The sequence below is a fragment of the Centroberyx affinis genome, unplaced genomic scaffold (genome assembly GCF_046629955.1).
Source record: "Centroberyx affinis isolate AG114_WGS23_722 - 3 ecotype Tasmania unplaced genomic scaffold, CSIRO-AGI_Caff_v1 ptg000885l_1, whole genome shotgun sequence".
Taxonomy (NCBI): Eukaryota; Metazoa; Chordata; class Actinopteri; order Beryciformes; family Berycidae; genus Centroberyx; species Centroberyx affinis.
In genome coordinates, this window is record NW_027279474.1 from 226846 (window position 1) to 247874 (window position 21029).

The window sequence follows — 21029 nt, forward strand, 5'->3', positions numbered from 1 at the left end:
AGCAGACAGACAGACAAACAGACGTATAGATTGAAAGAGAGTGAAAGAGATGGAACACAAACAATGAAAAGACTACTGGATCATATTCAGCTCCCTACTTTCTCAAACCAAAATACTCATTGTTGACTTTTCTGGCAAGTATATACTCAAAGAGAAGCAGGAAATATCAATTATTCATTCATTACAAAACAATGGAACAGAAACAAAACAATGGAAGCATTCCTATATCCCTTCAGATATCCTTCAGAGAGTGGTAATATTCAGAAGTAGAGGAGAATTGCAATGTTGTCGGGAACTAAATTACAGTCATTTGAAGCTTGTATGGTTGCCCAGCTATCTATCACTGTCACAGAGAGAGAGAGAGAGAGAGAGAGAGAGAGAGAGAGAGAGAGAGCAGACAGGCGCCAGTCGCGGCAGGATCAAAGCAGAAAGTACCTCGGGGAAAGAAACAGTTAACTCCACTTAACCAATTGTCCTTATAGTCAGTATGCTGCTGCAGGGCCAACAACTGTTCCCACATCTTGGGTTTCGTTGAAGATGATTTTGACTTGATTTGACTTGATTTGAGGCGCTCCATATCAAAATACATTTGGATAGGCCGCTTCCACTATTTATTTGTGGTTTTACTGTCTCTCAAAGGACCTGAACACAATAGGATTCAATATGGCCATAACACAGCCGCAGTTCAAACACAGTTTAATTATGATGGTGGTTCACAGTGACTTTGTGTAAAACTCTTTTAACTGCTCTAAAATCACTGTAAATCACGGCGTGGAGTGGCTTATTGCTGTAATAACACACGGTAACACCATTTAAAGAGAGAACACAAATATTCCAGAAATCTTGTATTTTTTATCAATAATCATTAAATGTTATTACTCCGCCAGGCAATATAGTTCTTGAACAGTAATTAAACAATGTGATGGATAAGCGACACATGATTACCGGTATGAGTGGTGATTTTCGGTTAGCGCATTAACATTTGAATATGCAATTAGCTGTCACAGGTGTGCGTTTATCAGGTAGGCTATTTTACCACTGTAACGTGACTCCGCCAATCAGAAGTGAGGATTAAACCTATCCGTGTTATAACGGTGTAACATGCAGAAGAGATAAAGTAGCATACAGCCTGCACTAACCATCCATCCTGCACGGAGGTTTACATCTGTCAAGGCTGGACATCTACGGGCGCATAAACCGGACCGCTTGTCTCTCGGGAAAAGCCTGACCTATCAAAAACTGTTTGGGTCGAGTCACGTGGACAAGTCGACAGGCTGATAGGCAGGCGGCAAGATGAGAGAGAAACTTGTGGCACTTCACTGAGGGAGAGGCACGTCCGTGCGTAAAACCACGTAGCTGCAGAGCATCGCCAGAAGCCTCGACAGAAGACATTTCCTAGAGTGAAGCACGAAACAAACAGCGAGGGAGTGATCGGCCGGCAAATTAGTTGTATGGCACCTCAGTCGTGCGTAATGAATCCTGCACAGGGATCCCCACCCGCGGCTGCTGCGGGGGAGACCTTACCAGAGGAGCGGGCCAGTAGTGTGGGAACTGATGAGCTTCAGAAGCTCGACCTGTCGCCTGTCAGAAGATGTAAAACCAAAAGTTTAGATCTGCCTTTCAGTGTGGAATCCCTAATATCGGACAGGACGCCGGCCAGAAGCCTCCACTCAGCCTCCCCAGAGTCTGGTGTAGGCTGCGTCCGGCCGGAGGAGGCCGAGTGTCAGTCACCGAGGGGACTTTGCGCGCTGTCCGACCGCTCCAAACCAGAGGTGGTGGAGTTCAGTGACAAGGAGCCGAGCCCCTGGTTCCAGCCTCCATACACCTCCCCGCCAAGTGAGTTCACTCTCTTTCTCTCTCATTTTTTTAGAGAAACATTGACAGATAGGACAACTGTCTAAAACTGTTTTGGAAGTCGTGGAAAGCCTCCTAGGCCCTTGCGTGTGGTGTCCGATAAGAATATTACACTGGATGTACAAAATATTAGGAACACTCTTCATGAAGTACACTGATGAAATTAGTCCAGGTTGTGATTATCCCTTATTGATTTCCCTTGTTAAATCTATACCAATAACAGAGGAGGAGATGTAGAAAAAGAGAAGCAGACGAGTAAGAGAAGGAGTTTTAAGCTTTGAGACAGCTGAGATGTGGATTGTGCAACTCAGTATCAGGAGGATGTCCCTAATGTGTTGTACATTCAGTGTAGGCCTACATGACATTTCCCTGTGCAGGCATTATCGCTGCATAATGTCAAAATCAAACTTGTGAAGTTGCTTGAAGCCATATAAAGTCACACCCAATGCATTTGTTATTTTATAATCCAATGATTTGACTCTCCAACTGAACTTGCAGGACTCCCCAGCCCAACAGCGTGCACTCTGAGGAAACACAAGAACAACAGAAAGCCCAGAACTCCCTTCACAACCTCCCAGCTGCTCTCTCTGGAGAGGAAGTTCCGTCAGAAACAATACCTCTCCATCGCGGAGAGAGCGGAGTTCTCCAGCTCCCTCAGCCTCACAGAGACCCAGGTCAAGATTTGGTTTCAGAACCGCAGGGCCAAGGCCAAGAGACTACAGGAGGCCGAGCTGGAGAAACTCAAGCTGGCCGCAAAGCCGCTCCTCCCGACCTTCGCCTTTCCCTTCCCTGCCCTGGGCGCACCCATGGGCGCACCGTCCCTCTACGGTGCCCTAAACGGACCGCGGCCTGCCTTACCCGTACCAGGACTATTCAGTGGACCATATGGGATGTACTACTTGTCTTAACGCTCACTAACTTTGAACTGCATTTTTTGGGAAAGCCGCCTTGAAAAATCATGCCTTTTAACAGCTGCAAAAAGTCTCCGTCTTAGCAAGTCGTTCAGTCTACTATTGAATCAAAAATCGTATTTTTCTTAAACAAGTGAAACAATATGTCAATGGGGTGAGATTTTTTTTCCAATGCATATCAACTGTCTTTTCAAAGTGTCACTAAGTGATTCGGTCATTTTTTCCAAGAAACGGGTGAAACTGCACTGGAAAAAAGTGAAATATTTTCACCCCATTGGCATTTATCAAATGTTTTAAGGAAAACAACATTTTAAGTCTCAATACACTAAATGACTTTAAAATGGGCTTTTTTTGCAGCGTATTCAGACAATATATAATTTCCTTGGTTTCCTAAAGGACTCTTTTTGCGCTCATTTTGCGTATGAAAAATCATTTCATATGTATGGTGAGCTTATATCTCGATAGAGGTATTTAGTCCAAACGAATTGATGTCGCAGAGAAGACGACATGAATATCATTATCTGAAGGCCCACAGCCTCTCACTGCAGCTCAGAGCGGTTTGATGCTAAAGTGACCGGATGAATGTTGTATTTCCAGGCTTAAAACTGTTATAGCTTATTCCCGAGGCCTTTGAAAAATTCTGACTTTATAATGGACATGGTTTTCAAATTGTGGGGAAAAGAATAACAATAAAGTATCGACATTTGTTCATCCACATTTCATTTATAAGTTGGGTAGTCTAGGTCTACCCTAGTTTATTGGCTACTGGTAAAAAAAATACCAAGCATAATTTATTTGGCGGATCATATGAACTTGCTTACTATTAAACATATTAGTGACTTTGGCGATATGTAGCCCACAGTAAAACGTTTCTTTATATGTCTATAGAGCAAAAAAAAAGTTATCAAAGATGTTTCTATAGGACTAAAATGTTCCCTGAACTTCTGAAGAACCACTTAGACCGCAACATAACCAACCTGATGCTTTTGAATCAAAATCCATTCAACAAAAACAAACACACTTTAATTAAGACAAAGCATTATACAGATATTAATAATTGTAGTGCATGTGTCTACACTTACATATTAGCTCATAATACCCCATATGAATAACAACTAAATAAGAGCCATGATGGAATAGATTTTTTTCAGATTTGCTTCATTGATAGATACAGTTTATATCCATTATAAGAGCTGCACAGTTTTTTTTAACACATTATAGCCAAATCAGTTATTGATATGCCATCAAGTGTTACCAGAAATTTTGTTTTTCCAATTGCCGTCTTCACAAATATGTTTAACTTAGACATTTTACCACTGAGCTATTAAACATAGTCTCAAATGACTTGATGCTACCTAAGGTTACTATGAGCCATAAATAAACCATTACACTAATAACTGTACTAAACCAGTTGTGTGTTTCTAACTTGTTTTGACTTCCCCAGATTAAATATAATAATCTATTGCAAAATAAATGCATCTTTACTATTGTCATTTAAAAGTTTTAAATTGTATATTTTACCTCAAAGGGAAACTTCAAAAATTGCACAAATAATATTCAAAGCTCTTACAAGACCACAGTAGGCATTGTCAGTTTCATTATTGCTAGACATGTAAATAAAAGTCTTCAACTATTTTTGCAAATGCTCAAAATGCTAAACATGACTGATATATTGACAGTATCAGTCATCAGTGTACAGTGTATTCTGTATTTGATGGGTGGAAAAGTGTTTTGTACAACTATTAAAATATATGATGTAAATTCCGCAGTTCATTTTCATTTTCTCATCAATGGACTTAAAATGTACTTGTAAAGCTGGTCTACAATTTACATATTTATTAAAAGTGTTCAGGCTGTGCTTGAAAGTTGCCTCAAGCTACACATTGCATTATTCTTTTAAAGTGCAATGCATGAATTAAACATTTTATTTTGTCAAACTGTCAACAATACAAGAACTCCCAACTACGTGAACAAAACAGCATCTTGCATAAAGACACAGAAACCTGTTGGAGCCAGATGAGGCCACTTTACCAGCACTCAGATAAAAGACTGTATTCACCAATGGATAATCTCCATCGGAAAACACTTTGCTGCTCGGAAGCGCTGTTGGTCCAGTCTGTTAACAGCCTGGACGTCACCGCTGGGAGGAAAGGTGAAATGGGAGCCTTGTAGGAGACAATAAATTATACACAACAAAAGGTGTTCTGTGATCGGCTGCATAGGTCTACACACCCATGTCATGAACCGTTTCCCACTAAATATCTGACATCTATGGGTACTGATGACTTGAGAAAAAGAAAAAATGTTTTCATGTCAAAACTTGCTCATCAAAAAAACAGTTTATTCACAGTTAAGGACACATCTGACAGGAAATGTAGTCCATTACAAGACAACGATATAAAGTTATTCATCTTTAGAGACGAGCGACGGAAGGCTTAATGTCGCTGCTTCATTTCCTCCTTCCTCGCCCTCTAAACCCTCGGACTGAGCCTTGACCGAAGCACACAGTTGCCGGGACCCTGAAACAAGAAAACATGGCTGCTGACATTTGTATCGCAGATGGCTTTTCATTTAAAGAAGAAAAGCTGTTAGTAGGTAGAATTTACCAGATATCACGTTACTTACATTTCTATTTAAACAATGTTGTCAGCTGTTTGAATTCTTCCTGATATGAACTAATACAAACTGCCTAAACGGACAGATTAATGAGCCCTTCCCATACTTTACTTACAGGGTGAATTGCATTCTGGGCTGATTTTAACCTTGAGAAAACTGAATCCCTCATTAGAAGTCTAGAGCTTACTGCCTTGTGAAAGTGGCTAACTTAGCTCTAGGCCCAACCTGAGTAAGTCCAGTGTGAAAATCACCCAGTCGACTTTACTGAAGACTAACCTGTAGGAGTAGCGCGACTTCAGCTGCTCGGTGCCTGTGTTCGTGGAGGCGCTGTGACCCGCAGCAGAGAGATGTGAATGCGTCTCATTGGAGGCAGAGTTGGCCATGTGAGCAGCCTCCGCTCTCCCCGCTGCCTCACACACACCGGGCTCCATGGCTTCCCCTTCCTCTGGTTGGTCGGACACCGCGCCGCACATCACCTCACACACACCCTCAGACTCACACACACCCTCCGTCACCTCCATGGCTGCGTCTTTCTGCCGCTGGCTCTTCGTCTCATGGGTTCTGTTTGTAAAGCGTCAACATATTAAAAATATACACACAAACATTAAAAAAAAAACTTTGAGGAAAAATAAACTGATTAAACAGTTTTTCAAGCAATTTCATTGTTTGTCAGGTCAGACTATGATACATCCAAAACTATGATACATGCATTTTATCTAAATTTTTATCTAATTAAATCTACACATTGGTTTCATTGGTAGAACAGCAAAGACAACCTGTTTCAACTGTCTTAACTTAAATGTCATAACTTGATGATGAAAAAACAAAAAAATATAATAAAGTCTATTACAAACCAGATACATTGCTCCAGCTCTGCTAGAGTTTTGTCAATGAAATTCAATTTTGAAACATGAAGCCTGTTTACTAATGGACCTGGGCTCTCCAAGATCAAAATGCTCCATTGAGTCCCATCTCTAATGATGTTTGTTGCTGCCATCTAGTGGACAAAATGGAGGCAGGGACGTCTCACCCTTTGTCTTTTTTGGTCTTGTCAAATCTGAAGTCCGGAGGATACTTGTGAATTCTTATTAGATGATCTTTCCTCTGTTTACTTGTGCTGAACTTCTGTCCACAGCCCTCCACCAAACACTGGTACTGGAAAATAAGAGAGTCAGGAATAATGAAAAAGCATTAGTCTTAAATGCTTGTTAAACTTAATTGTTTGTAGTTTATTTACCCAGTGAGTGACAAATTTAATACAACCAACATGAGGTTGCTCAAAGCTAAAAATCAAACTATCTTTGAAAATGGCATGGGCATGAAAATAATCTCAGGACTCTTATTTCCGTTGTAGGGTATGTTTAGTTTACCATGTCTTGCCTTTGGGCGAGGATGGTAAAGAGAGAGTCATGCCACTCCTGAATGTGAATGTCCAGGAGGCGGGCGGAGGGCAGGGAGCGGCGGCAGGAGCAGCACACGTGTCTGTGCAGGGAGTTGTAGTGATGCTCGTACTCCTCCACACTGCTGAACACCTGGCTGCAGCCAGAGATGTGACAGGCAAACTCAGACACACTGTGGGGTGGAGAAAGGACAAGAGGAGGAGGAAGGTGAGAAAGATACAGAGGGTGACAACCTGAACAACACTACCTGATGAGCAGAGACTTTTATGCTTCATATGAATATGATTAGGCTGATTAGGTTACCTCATTGCACTTATGTTTTACTGTGATGTTGTATGAAGTTTGGCTTATTTATATTTGTTACTGTATGGAGTTTGAGTTATTGTATACTTGTTTTTCTTTGATTTGATGGGGGGGGGGGGGGGGGGTGGCAGGCATGGGGCCTGTTCATGCTACCCTATTATTATATTGTGTGTAGTAATGTATGAGTTATTTTGATTTGATTGTATTATGTGTAAATATGTCTCTTATATGCAAATGTTTGTTTTCTTTGATTTGATGAGGGGGATTGCAGAAATGGAGTCTGCTAATCATACCCTGTAATCTTGTTAATTTTAAATATGTCCCTTATATGTAAATATGAATATATTTTTGATAATAAAAGAGAAAAAAAAACAAAAAACATTACCTGATGAGCAGAGACTTTTATGCTTCATGTGAATATTGCTCAAAAGAGATGGCAAAGGAAAAATTCACCTTACAACACTTTCACACTGTTAAACAACAGCTATTGGTGATGGACCTTGCATTTCTGGGCCCATGTTTTAGTTTGGTGGTGTATTGTTGTTATTCCCACAGATAATTGGCCAAACGTAGACGACAGGAAGTCATGTTGAGGTATTTCCAGTGTAGCTATGATAGAATTTAATAACAACAAAACAACAAAATGCAGACTCCACACCCCAAGGTTCAGTCATGCCTGGTGATGTTCTTACTTTTATACCTGAGCTTTGGCTTGTCGTCTGTCTCTAAGGTTGAGAGGTTTTGCAGATACAGGTGTCTGTGAATGTCCCCATCCTGAAAGACATATTCAAAATACACATTCAGAGGGTAACCATGACGCTGTTCAAGTCATCATTAGTTAGAAAAGCAACACACTCCATTACTGAGACAAAATGAGGGCAGTTGAGTCAGTTCAGTTCAGTTAGCACAATACTGCACGTTACCTCAAACAGCTCGTGGTCCTTGTGTAGATGTATCCGTTGTGGGGTGAAGTTGAACGGTGTCGATGTGTTGTCCTCTTCACTCTGCCTCGGCTGCGTCAGGTGTGAGTCGGCCGTCCGGAAGCCTTCACTGAAAGTTTTTACTAAATAATCGCTCTCTGTTAAACCTCGGATCAATTCTGGCTGGAGCATCGTTTCTAACGGGTTTCACGCTCTCTGGCTGGACGCACAGAGCAGCAGCAGCAGCAGCAGTGTTTTGGTTGTTGGGTTGTTGTTCACGACGCGGAGAGACTACGTCATCACATACGCCCGTGCGCTGACAAAGATCGTATATGTTTAAGAAGACACATCACGCCATGGTGACAAAGTGCCCATCTCATGGTCTGCAAAGGTGTGGGCGTTAACTACGGAGCCCGGGAGTGGCCATCGGGAGAAAAATTATTTATCTCGTGGCCACGATTTACTGCAACGTGCGCATGATTTGCAATTTGAGCTCTCGTTTTCTCTTTGTCGTGCGCACAAGATACAATTCATTCCCTCGATCTGGTTAAAATGAGCCCTCGTTTTGGTTTATTTGTGCACACGAGATACAATTCGTTCCCTCGATTTCCTCTTTACATGCGCACAAATTGGCAAAATGTGCCCTCGAAATAGTGATAACGTGGGTAAGATATATAATAGATGCGCTCTTCACAAGCTTATAAAGAGTCAGTGCATATATTGGTGATTATGTTTAAATGTGGCGCTGTCCTGGGTGTGTTGCAGCCTCCTGATTGTGTTTACATGGCCTGAAGGTTGAGTGGCTAAATATGTTGCAATATTTGGGGGATATGCCTATTCAGTGTAAACAGACAATGGATATTAACATACCAAATCCTTACTAGGCCTATCTGCAATATCTAAAAGGTATCTTTTAAGTTGCATTTTACGAATTGTATCTCGTGCGCATGTTTTAGTTCATTCGTGCGCACGAGATACAATTCGTTCCCTCGATTTCGTTAAACTGTGTATTTTAGGAAAAAATGCAACTTAAAAGGTACCTTTTAGATACAGTAAATCGTGGACTCGATATAACTTTTTTCTCTCCCAATAGCCACTCCCGGGCTCCGTAGTTAACCTTACCACTGAGACAAATTATTCTGAGTCGATGACGTTTTTGGTACCCAGAAATAGTGGCAGAGTGAGATCTCATTCCTTCTTCCACCTCTCAGGTGCTACCAAGTCCTTTCATTTACAGATTTCTATACAGATTTCTATTTCTATACGCAATCCTCCTCGGCATCAGACAGGTGCGCATAAAGCAGACATTAGTGATTTCAGGATTCTCACAAAACAAATCAGGAAAACGGCGTGCACGGCTTTCACCCGCCTGTCTGAATCTGTGCCAGTCTGACCATTCAACCTTTCAGCCAGTAGAAGGCGACAAACGCCACTAAGGGGATCTGAGGTACTCTAGTGATATTGGATATTAGACAAGTTAAATAGGCCTGTTAGCTATTTCCAAAAAGTAACAACAAACAAACAAAATGGCTACATGCCATTGTATACCAATGTAAGGAATCTATCCGGTCTGTATTATAGGTTAGGGAGCAATACATTTGGTTTGCTTGCATGTAACGAAATTACAATAATATGATTACAAAATATATTTTATTAGCCTACTATATTATGTATTAACTGTAGTCCTGAAAATACCCAAGTTGATCAGATTAGAGTTGTGTTTGAAATATTAGATAATGCATGTTTCTGATTGTTATAAATATCTCATGATTGGGTGGGGGCAAAAAGATTGTCTGATTACAGAAAAAAACAGACAAAAACAGACAGACAAAACATAATTTGGCTGTAAGCTCTTCGGATAAATTGCGAAATTAACTTAACATTGTACACATTTCGGATGCAAACTTCAAAAGTAACTTAAAGTTATCAGATGGCATCACCAATTAGGCGGCTAATTCACAGCTGTCTTTAGGCTACTTTCGGCTCACTGATCAGTTCAGAGATCAGTATTCGTTTTGAAAGGGAAATGTTTTTTGTTGCAGCAGAAGTCGTCTAAGGGCAAAGTTGGACTCGGATACTGACTCATGTGGTTTCTCAATTTTCAGGATATTACACGGCAGAGAGAGTGAGAGAGAGAGAGGGAGAGGGAGATAGGGGGGAAGAGAGAGAGAGAGAGAGGGAGGGAGGGAGGGAGGGAGAGGGGCGGAGGAGTAGAGCTGAAGGTCTTTGGTGTTTCTCTGAGACCGCGAGGCATTCAATGACGGTCCGGTCCGTTACAGCAACATGCGATACTCTGGATATTTCATATGTGTCTGCATCTCCTCTTGGGGTACGGCTTTTCTTTTCTTTTCTTTTCTTTTTTCTTGTCTTTTCTTTTCTTTTCTTTTCTTTTCTTTTCTTTTCTTTTCTTGTTTGTTTCTGTGTTTCTTTTTTCTTTGTTTCTTTTTTCTTTGTTTGTTTGTTTGTTTGCTTGTTTGTTTGGTTCTTTCTGTCTTTCTTTCTTTCTTTGTCTGATAAAATATCCCTACTTGCAGGACTAATTGCGGGCAGTCAGAGGAGTCTACCCCATGTGATGGAATATGAAACAGTGATACCTCGGAAACTTCAGGATGCATCTCACATAACTTTTTCTACACAGCAGGTAACTTAAATTTATATTGTGTCATTCAATCAATTTCATGGCCATTTATTTGCTGCGAAAGAATGCACTCAGTTCTTATCTTTTGTGTGTGTGTGTGTGTGTGTGTGTGTGTGTGTGTGTGTGTGTGTGTAGACATACCCAGATGTGATCGAGTACGCTCTGACAATAGCGGGGCAGAATTACACTTTACACCTGGAGAAGAACAGGTGAGATGACTTTAATGTCACAATAAGCAGGAACTGATTGAACTGAAGTTTCTTTTTCTTCTTTTTTTCTTTTTTAAATAGGCTACACTACCTGTCAAAAGTTTGGAGACACCTGATTAAATGCGTTATGTTTTTCATTATCTTGAAGCCATTTTGATCTAAAGGTTTATGCATAAATGCTTGAAATTTGTTTCTTAGACAAATAGAAATAGTGAAGTTGATCCTATGTATTAATTTCTTTCCAAAGCCTTTGCCTTTCCATCAAGGCAAAGGGCGGCTACTTTAAAGAATCTAAAATATAAGATAGTTTTGATTTGTTTAACACTTTTTTGGCCTCTGCATAATTCCATTTGTGTTATTTCATAGTTTTGATGTCTTTACTGTTATGCTAAAATGTGGAAAATAGTAAAAATTTAAAAAAGAAATGTGGTGTGTCCAAACTTTTGACTGGTAGTGTAAGTACAGTCCACACACACTTTCTCCCTTGATCTTTTCCCCAACGGACTTATTGACAGATCAAAATTTTTTAATTCCAGAAATCTTGTCGGGAAAAACTATTCTGTGACACACTATTCTGAGCATGGCACCCACGTGACAACTACTCCAGATCATGAGGTAGTTTGGTATTCATTCACTAACATTAACATTAACATTAACAGTATCCTTTTATTCAGAATCAGGTTGGGAATATTATATGTAAAATTTATGCATAATAATGTGTTCTATCTTTGCTATATTATTTGAGTGAAACAAGCTATGACTGCCTAAATTTCTAAATTTATAACTTTAAATAACTGGCAAAATGCAGCAACAGGATGCTTTCTTACACATTACAAATATCCCTCCATATGTTTATCAAATTAATTTAAATTCTAGAGGCAAGAGATGTATTTATCTATTTGTTGTCACTGCACATTGTGATGTTTTTCACGTTTGTATGCTTCCAAAGCATTATCTTATGATTCAGGACATACAGCTAAATGCATAAAGTAGGCTGTGCAGGATATCCTGTACCATCTACCCACCCAGTTTCACTGGTTTGTCATTCCTGTCTTCCTGTCCTTATTGTGGTTTTGCTGTATGGTGTGATTTCATCTTCAGCCTAAATCACCATCACAGCTCTGAGCTGTCCAACAGGGGAAATAGGTTTTTTAAAACACAGGGTTTTTCCATTGAGGAGTCTGACGTATGTGAAAGTCCGCTGTCACAAGTCTTCGTACAGTTTATGCGTCAGTTTTTCAGACCTGGCTGTCAAACACAAATAATAGAATACACAAAAGTAATTAGACACACATTTTACTAGTCATTGTTACTAATTGGTACAGATCTCTGCCGTGACATTTTATGTAATCTAAATACCAATGTTTTGTATTTTATTTTTGGTCAAATTTAAAATGTCATAAAATACATCATGATTGACCTTGAGGTTCGCAATTACAAACTTCCTCATTATGAGAAGTGACGCCTTATATAGCGTTCTTAGAGTTCTGTGTCAAACAGGATGACAATGTGGAAGTGTAAAGTGTAATTGTAAAGGTTCAAGTAGAAATTGCACATTACATCACCACCTATGGACTAATCGCTGTCATTCTCTCTGATGTTGCAAATATCTTCTATTTTGTACCAAACTCGAAAAAAGTTACTGCACTATGTTTGAGATATGTGGCAGTTTAAGTAGAAAAATAACATATGAAGTGAAATCTGTCCATTTATTCCATTGATAATGATGTCTGCCTGTTCAGGATCACTGCTACTACCATGGACACATTGTGGAAGTGGAGGACTCCTCTGCCAGCATGGGACTGTGTTCAGGAATAAAGTGAGTAAAGCTGGATATACAGAAAGAGGATGGGTCCACCAACGTTTCAGATCCAAAGATTCACCAGGATCCATCCCTGCACATCCATTAAGAACATTACATCTGTATTAGACTGCATGTAACTCAGATTCTGAAAAACCTCTAACCCAATCAGCTCCTTATGTTACAAAAGGCCAGGCTGATAAGACCAGGCTTCTCTGATAAAAAAACAAACAAAACAAAACTGCTGTACTGTCCGCTGTCTGCGGAAAAACAAAATTCTATGTCGCTGTTAATAGCTGTGGAAAGTAAACAGCATGAGCAACAAAGAGAAGTTTGTTGTGACCAATTATATTGAGATCCACATGATGTTTTAATGGTTTTTCATTGCTGAGAAGGTCAGAAAAATACAGTTGTTTGCATTTTTTCTTTGCTTCAGCTCCTCTGAACTGTCACTTCCTGGTTTAAAGGTTGGGCACGCTCTTCTTGCACTTTTCTCTGTCCAGTCTGAAGTATTCCTGTTTTTCACTATAGGGGGTTTGTGCGCATCCAGGAGCAGGTCTACCTGATCGAACCTCTAACTGGTGCTGAGACAGAGGAGCAGGCCGGCAGACGGAGCTCTGAAGCCGACGAGGAGGAGGGTCTTCATGCTGTTTACAACTACAGACACCTGAGGAGGAAGAGGAGCACTTGTTCCCATGGAAACACAACCACTTTCTATGACCATGGGTCCCGGCCCTCTGGACTGTTCCAGCTCAGCAGCCTGGTAAAGACAATATACATATATTTCTGCATTGAAGCTGTTAGCAGTTATTTTGTGATGATATTTTATGCCGTATAATTAAGGCAGGGTAAATAGTAAAATCATATCCACTACCTCTGATATTTTTATTGAAAAGGCCAATATCAGCTCACTATATCTTAAAAGCAATATATCGGTCTAACCATAATAGACACACACACACACACATACAGTATGCATGCACACTCAGTATCAATGATATCTAACACATTCTTTATTATTCAGAAAAGCAGAGGCCAGACCAAAAGCCGCACTGGAAAGCCCAGGATAGTGGAGATGGTTGCGGTGGTCGACAACAGAGAGGTATGATTTCCTCATATTCCTAACTCAGTCTGACTACTGGTATTACAGTTGTATCCAATTGATAGTTACTATCTTATTCAGTAATACTGTCTTCTCTCTATATGTAGAATGACTGTCTTTCTATACAATGCTCTTACTAAGTAAATTTCATCCTTTCTTTCCAGTATAAGAAGTTTGGCAGTAAGAAGATGGTAGAGGCCAGAGTGCTTGAAGTAACAAACCATGTGGACAAGGTACCTTGCAGTTATACAGACTTCACTGCAGTCTATCAGTTAGAATGATAGAAGTTTTTTGCTTAGAAAGGGAAAATCAAAAAAGAAATAGACTTTCCATATTATCCTACTGATCTTGGACAGTTCAATAGTTCAATCTAGATGTGCAAACATGATGAACAAGTCTCTCCCAAAGCCAGAACCAACACAGCCAAGACATTTTGACTCATAACTGTTACTGCTACAACAAAATATAGTTCCTTTGAAGTCAAAGCTCAAACATTTTAGGAATTCAATATATTTTCGTTGACAGTAGAAAAGCTCCAGGTTCTACGCACCATGGGACTGCATAGAATCCAAACTTGTTTCTTCTGTCGACATTATAGATGAAAGTTTTTGTTCTGTGGTATATAGGTTTTTTAACGAGACGCTCATGTTCATAAATATTGATTGAACTGTCCGAGCCCATAAGAGTAGCATATTAAATCTGTTTTATGGTGGATTTGTGTGTGCTAACACTGCTCTGTGCTGCTCTGCTTCAGCTGTATCGTCCTGTGGGTCTCCGTGTGATGCTGGTTGGTCTGGATATCTGGTCATATAGAGACCAGATAGAGGTCAGCAGTAATCCTGAGCACACCCTTGTTCGCTTCCTTGATTGGCGTCAGAGCAGCCTGCTGCAGAGAATCAAACACGACAACGCACAGCTCATCACGTAAGACGCAGCTCTCTCCAACCTCCAGGCAATAAGACGATAAAGGTGTATTAAGCACCTATTATTGCTGATGTCTAAACATTTTTCCCTGTTATTCATTCAGTGGTATGGATTTTGAGGGCTCAACTGTTGGCTTGGCAAACACCAATGCCATGTGCACCTCCAACTCTGGAGCTGTCAATGAGGTAGGCAAGGTTTTTCCTCTGTAGAAATCTGTAATTTCAAAGGAAATGTCAGAAGAAAATAGGATTGTCTCATGTTCCATTCAGTTTTGCTCCGCTCAACTCCACTTTCATCCACTCTGCCTTTCATATTCCCAGGACCATAACACTAACCCAATAGGAGTGGCCTCTACCATTGCCCATGAGATGGGCCACAACCTGGGCTTGTCCCATGATACTGAAAACTGTAAATGTGGCTCCTCAATGTCAAACAAAGGCTGCATCATGGCTGAGAGTGTTGGGTAAGCTCCGTTTCTCACTTACAACAAAACTACACCAATTCTAGAAGCTACTATGTTAAAATCCAACAAAGTACAGCCAATATTTTCTCTTTCTCACTCTCTCACTCTCTCGCACTTTGGCTCCAGGCTCGTGTATCCAGAGATGTTCAGCAGCTGCAGTCAGCAGCAGCTCAGCAGCTTCCTGGAGGAGGTCAACCCTGCTTGTCTGCTGGATACTCCCTCTACTGATCGCATCTATGGAGGACCGGTGTGTGGAAACGCCTTCCTGGAGCCCGGAGAAGAATGTGACTGTGGCACTGTAGAGGTACACACACACACACACACACACACACACACACACACACACACACACACACACAGGCACATATAGAAACACACATGTACTATTTTGACCCTCTCTCTCTCTCTCTCTCTCTCTCTCTCTCTCTCTCTCTCTCTCTCTCAGGAATGCAAGAATCCCTGCTGCAATGCCAGTACCTGCAGATTCAATGCAGGATCCCGGTGTGCAGAGGGAGAATGCTGCCACAACTGCCAGGTAGGTAACACACACACACACACACACACACACACACACACACACACACGCTTATCATACACTGTGTAGATGTGTGAAAGCAGAGTGTAAAAATTGTTGGCAGGGTATTAGCGGAACAGAATGACTGACATCACTGAACATAAATGAGCTAAGAGGATGTGATACATGTGTTACACCAACTTTTCTCACTAATGTCATTTTGAGTATTTCTTCTGCCAGGAATACACACATCATTATCAGTGACAGGATAGATAGTGGCAATTGTAGTTCAGTTATTTCCCTTTCAATGGTCATCATTGGTTACTGCTTTCTAAGAAAGATTAGAACACTTAGCAAGTTTTAACGTGGCACCAACACAAACATTTTTGACTCTATTTTATTCTTGAACTTGCCAGAGGAGGTAAACATCATCTCCATTCTTAAGCTGTGTGTGTGTGTGTGTGTGTGTATTTGTGTATAACTCCATGTGTTTTCCTCTCCATTCTGCAGCTGAAGGCGACAGGCAGCATGTGTAGACCGAGTGCAGGGGACTGTGACCTGGCAGAGCATTGCACTGGTTTCTCTGCCTTTTGTCCTACAGACGCCTTCACCCAAAATGGCCGGTCCTGCAACCGTGGAAGAGGACATTGCTACAACGGACAGTGTCCTTCACGGGAGCAGCACTGCAAGAGACTATGGGGACCAGGTAAAGCAGAAACATCAGTTCACTTTGGTTTTGATATGCTGCTGACTCATCACTTCTGATACTTCAACAATCCTAAGATTGCAGCCATCATGTGTTTCCTGTGGTTCTCTGGTTTAGACGCTGAAGTAGCAGCAGATGCTTGTTTCGACAAGGACAGGAATTGCAGAAAGACCCTGTTTGGCCAGAGATGTCCAGGCCAGTATGTAATCGTTTCCAAATCCTGATACACCTCAATAATAGCACATAGTAACAGTGGTATTGTTGCTTATTGGGATCATAAGCCCGGGGTTTTTGTTTGCAGGGAAGTGACATGTGGGAAGCTTTACTGCTCAGGAGGCTGGGAGTTCCCGGTGACATCCAGAAAGTCCTTCATCACACTAGCAAATGGAGTGACGTGCAATGAGGCAACCATGAACCCTAAAGACAACTACCCAGCAGATCTGGTAATGGTACCTACTGGTACCAAGTGTGGCAACAACATGGTAAGGAAACTGCTGTTGTTCATATTTATCAGCAACTGAACCCCATGCATCCCGAATTGCATGAATATGAACTGTGTGTCTGTGCCTCAGGTGTGTTATAATCATCGGTGTCAAGACATCAAAAACATCAAAGCGTATGGAACGGATGACTGCTCTAACAAATGCAACAACCGTGGGGTGAGACAGATATTTACCCTTCAGCACTTTGAAGCACTATAGCAGGGCCAATGACAACATAGCTGACTGTGACTGTGGTCTCTGGCAGGTGTGTAACCATGAGCGACAGTGTCACTGCCACCCCGGCTGGGCCCCGCCCTTCTGTGATGTGGAGCTGACAGAGCTGCCAAAAGGTACTGCACAGTGTAGTCTGTATGTGTGTGTGTGTGTGTGTGCTTGTGTGAGTGTGTGTGCACACTCTGCTGGTCAGCGTCTGTGTGTCTACCTCTTTATATGCATGAACTTTTGTGTGCATTCTTACGCAGGACTGTATCTTCTCCTCTGTGCTCTGTGCTGTGTTGTTCACCAAGAGTTAAACTTTGGAAGAGACTTTCTCGTGGCCTTAAACAACTGTGCACTGTTCTGACGAGCACAAATAGATATTGATTTAATGGAATTTCCCTGTCTGTCCGTACAAATGCAGTAATGATATTACAGTGAATTCTGTTTCCTGACTTGTTGATGTATGCTGTGACGTTCAAGCTTGAGCAGTAAATGATATTGTTGCAATCGGTGTGTGTTTGTGTGTGTGTGCGTGTGTTTGCAGGGACAGATATGGTTGTCACTGCTGTGTCATTGGCGATAGGCGTACTTCTGCTGCTAATCCTGGTTATTGGAGGTTTGATGTGCTGCAGGAGAAAGAGACGCCCTGCAAAGAGGTACAGAAAGACGGTTTTCCTTTCTTTCGTCTTTGCTCCCCATTCAAAATGACAAAGCCACGAAGAGTTATAGTCAAAGCTCCTTCTCCTGTCCATCTTTGATTTGAGCCTCTGTGTGTGTTTCTTTGCAGATATCCCCACTCCACCTCGGGACAGTCCAACCCAGTATTTCAGTCAGGCAGTTCTCAGGGCAGCCCTCGCACCAGGCCCTCGCATATAAGCCAGCCTAAATTTGTGGAGTCGTCAGCTACTCAAGCCTGTAAACTTCTGTCCTCTGCTACTCCCCAGACACTCACTGGAGCCATATACCCCAGCAGAGCGCCTCCAGAGGTGAGAGTCCCTTTTGATCTATCATTGATCTAACAGTTTAGGCGCCCGGATGGTGTGGTGATTATAATTGGGGGAGTAGAGACAGAAATGAGCTATGAAGAAGTGACACTGACACTGTATGTGTTGGAGTAGTGTTTTTATCTCTTCTGCCAATAAGACATGTTATTTTCAGTTGCAGCAGCTGTAGTTAGCATTTGATATCGCGTCATTAATTTTGGGCGGGAGAGTCGTGTAGTCAGAAGGGAGATCGTCTTAAGGCTTAAAAAAAAGTCCAAGCAAGCTATTTGACAAATACAGTTTAACTCATCTCTGTTTATTTCCTTTACCAGCCACCCAGGAAGGTGCCAGTTGTGCCTCAGTCATCAAAGATCGAACAGGTAAGCTTTGATACTATTTTGTCGTTAACTTAAATGTAACATCACAAACCTCTGTGTTTATGTCTCTTTATATATGTCTGAACTAGTTCATGTTTTGTATGAATGTTTTTCTTCAGGCTGTAAGGCCGCCTGTTGTCCCAATCAAGCCCAAGCCAGCCTTTTTTGAGGTAAGGATGCACACAACTGTTTTAGAACCCGGGTGTTTCAAAAATATCAGTATTAGCACACACTTCATGCTAAATTCTTGGTTAATTGGTCTCCTAATATTGATAAATCAGCAATATTTTTGTAGCATTTCTTATCGTTTCTGTTTAAAGAGTGATAATTAATTAATTGTTTGTTTTATTTATTTTATTTTGATAGACCAAGCCACTTCCTCCATCCAAACCTCTACCGCCACTTGGAACTAAGCTGGTAAGAGAAATTGTCATAAGACCTTCCCACTGCTGCACTTACTCACCTTCATGCAAACACAAATATGCATGCACACTCAAAGAACCAAACACACACACACACACAAACAAACACACATACACACACACACACACTCACAGAGATAAAACATTTTTTGCAATATCACATGATTGAGATGTGATCATCTGTTTTTTTCAGAACACAAAGCCAAAGCCTCCAATGCCTCCAGCGAAGCCTTCTGGAGCCTCTTCTGCACTGAAACAGACTCAGCTGGTGTGTATTAATAATTTCTTCTGTTGTTTCCAAGACAGAACCATGAAATTATGAAGTAGTTATATAGAAAATTAGATGTTAACTAAAACGAATTAAGAATTCAACAAATAACTATATTATATAATTATATGAATAATGCCTTCTGATAATTGACCTCTGCCTATTATTTTTCCAATAAATAGTTAATAGTTTTGCAGCTCTTTCACTCTTTTAGAAATTGACAGTATCTTATCGACTCCACCAGACTGCTTACATTTTCTGTAGAACTACTACATCATTTCATGGTTATTTCCAGGAAACTCCCTAAGAAATTAACAGTTCCTTTCTAGGAAATTATTAGGAAACTGTGGACCCGGAAAATGAAGCGTTAGTAAATTATGATATGTTATAAATAATAATCTAAAATCTTAACTAATGTGGGATTAATTTGTGCTCTTCTTTACTAAACTGAATTGCAGAGGGCACAGTGAGACTCGCAGCTGGCATTCAGACATTCTTAATGTTATTCCAGACATGCAGATATATAAAGGTCTCTGTGGTTTTGGACATTGTCCCAACATTCAACAGTGAAATGAGCAAGGAGTGGCTCAGTGTTAGGGAGTTAGTCAGCACATAACTCTTCTCTGGCCACCATTGAATAGCTTTGAATAGTATTACTATGTTTTACACAGTGTGATTGGAGAGAGATAGGAAGAAAAAGGAATTTATGTATATGGGAGAAGTTAGAAAGGGGAAATTGGAATTGCATTGTGACAGTGACTCATCCATAGCGTGTGTGTGTATGCGTGTGTGTGTGTGTGTGTGTGTGTGTGTGTGTGTGTGTGTGTTTGTTTGTTTTTACAGTCTGCAGGGAAAGCGGCCCTGATGCCCCCCAGCAGGCCCAGATGATGGAGGGAACAGTTCCAGTTTGGTGTAAACACTGAGATCCTGCTTTAGATCCACTGAGGGTGGATCAATTGAGAGAGCCACTGGGTCTTGATGATCCTCTCAGGAGATGTTAGTCTGCTCTGACGTGGAAAGTAGAGCCACTGAAGGGACAGCAACAATAAGTGACAGAGTCTTTCTGTCCAGTCTCTCTGGGACTGGCCACTGTCTGTGTCTTGTTTTTGTATCTCAATGGAAACCTGAATCTGTGATTGGCAGACTCAACTTTCTTGCTATATAAATGACAACTGGCTATTCTGCCATGAAACCGACGATGTGATTTGTCTTTCAAGGGAAAATTCTCTCTGCCTTTGTCGTGGGATGCAAGGATACCTTATTAAGCAATTGCACTGACCACTTATGCTGTGACTGTTTTACTAACTGTTACCATTTTCTTTTTATTCTCCCACATGATTTTGGTACTGCTTTCTAAGACAGAATAGAGTTGTTAAGGGATTTTTTTTTTCAATCTGCCACCAACATGGGCACTTTACAGTGAATAGGGTATGGTGCACGGCTTATGGATATATTTGCCATGAACTTTTAGGAGTAACCTATGCTTGACTTCAATGGGACTGCATTGCATGCAGCTATTTTCTACTAGTGTTGACATGATGTGACTGATTGTAATTATTCAAGGGATTTTATATAGCAGGCCTATTCTATGCAGTGGACCTGAGGCCATGTCACATGATCATGCTGTCCTTCACTTACGCCAATAATTGTGGTCTTTCTCCACAGTGATTCTGCCTTGATTGCATACTTTGAGCTGAAACTAAACTTGATAGAAAGTTAGAGTTATTTATTGAGATGTTATTTTTGTCTGTGAATTTAAACTATAAATAATAATAAAAAAAAATAAAAAAAAATCACCACAATGAGTGTTTCAGTTGTTTTTTTCCTTATTTTTTCTACTTATGAGACCACCTTGTCGGAAGCGTATTTGTCTGGTGGAGACGGTATGTGTTGCCGTAGTTAAACGTGGTCGCATAG

The 21029-nt window shown here is 41.0% G+C and overlaps 3 protein-coding genes across 3 annotated transcripts; 2 read left to right on the forward strand and 1 right to left on the reverse strand.

Moving 5' to 3' along the window:
* The first annotated feature begins 1406 nt into the window (after positions 1 to 1406).
* On the forward strand, positions 1407 to 4422 carry msx3 (muscle segment homeobox 3). Its single transcript, XM_071521352.1, has 2 exons — positions 1407 to 1836; positions 2353 to 4422. Exons 1-2 carry the CDS (start codon positions 1452 to 1454, stop codon positions 2760 to 2762), a joined length of 795 nt encoding a protein of 264 aa, XP_071377453.1. The 5' UTR covers positions 1407 to 1451; the 3' UTR covers positions 2763 to 4422.
* Positions 4423 to 5093: 671 nt separating this feature from the next.
* On the reverse strand, positions 5094 to 8244 carry znf511 (zinc finger protein 511). The gene is made up of 6 exons (XM_071521366.1): positions 8008 to 8244; positions 7785 to 7858; positions 6752 to 6953; positions 6412 to 6536; positions 5658 to 5942; positions 5094 to 5284 (listed from the first exon to the last, which is right to left on the reverse strand). Exons 1-6 carry the CDS (start codon positions 8194 to 8196, stop codon positions 5215 to 5217), a joined length of 945 nt encoding a protein of 314 aa, XP_071377467.1. The 5' UTR covers positions 8197 to 8244; the 3' UTR covers positions 5094 to 5214.
* Positions 8245 to 10275: 2031 nt separating this feature from the next.
* On the forward strand, positions 10276 to 20900 carry adam8a (ADAM metallopeptidase domain 8a). The gene is made up of 25 exons (XM_071521342.1): positions 10276 to 10333; positions 10539 to 10645; positions 10778 to 10851; positions 11388 to 11466; positions 12594 to 12670; positions 13184 to 13415; positions 13677 to 13754; positions 13919 to 13987; positions 14509 to 14678; positions 14782 to 14863; positions 14999 to 15141; positions 15268 to 15445; positions 15587 to 15676; positions 16166 to 16361; positions 16479 to 16560; positions 16663 to 16843; positions 16934 to 17020; positions 17109 to 17193; positions 17607 to 17718; positions 17850 to 18048; positions 18378 to 18425; positions 18542 to 18592; positions 18789 to 18839; positions 19038 to 19112; positions 19956 to 20900. The coding sequence occupies exons 1-25, from the start codon at positions 10288 to 10290 to the stop codon at positions 19998 to 20000; spliced, it is 2637 nt and encodes an 878-aa protein (XP_071377443.1). The 5' UTR covers positions 10276 to 10287; the 3' UTR covers positions 20001 to 20900.
* Positions 20901 to 21029: the final 129 nt, after the last annotated feature.

Excerpts from the sequence above, each read along its gene's own strand:
- msx3 (XM_071521352.1), top strand. The coding sequence starts at position 1,452 with ATGGCACCTCAGTCGTGCGTAATGAATCCTGCACAGGGATCCCCACCC. Across the intron at positions 1,837-2,352 it reads TCCATACACCTCCCCGCCAA|GACTCCCCAGCCCAACAGCG; the intron begins GTGAGTTCACTC and ends CTGAACTTGCAG.
- znf511 (XM_071521366.1), bottom strand. The coding sequence starts at position 8,196 with ATGCTCCAGCCAGAATTGATCCGAGGTTTAACAGAGAGCGATTATTTA. Across the intron at positions 5,943-6,411 it reads AAGACCAAAAAAGACAAAGG|AACCCATGAGACGAAGAGCC; the intron begins GTGAGACGTCCC and ends CTTTACAAACAG. Across the intron at positions 5,285-5,657 it reads AAGTCGCGCTACTCCTACAG|GGTCCCGGCAACTGTGTGCT; the intron begins GTTAGTCTTCAG and ends TTCTTGTTTCAG.
- adam8a (XM_071521342.1), top strand. The coding sequence starts at position 10,288 with ATGCGATACTCTGGATATTTCATATGTGTCTGCATCTCCTCTTGGG. Across the intron at positions 15,446-15,586 it reads GTGACTGTGGCACTGTAGAG|GAATGCAAGAATCCCTGCTG; the intron begins GTACACACACAC and ends TCTCTCTCTCAG. Across the intron at positions 18,593-18,788 it reads CCAAGCCAGCCTTTTTTGAG|ACCAAGCCACTTCCTCCATC; the intron begins GTAAGGATGCAC and ends TTATTTTGATAG.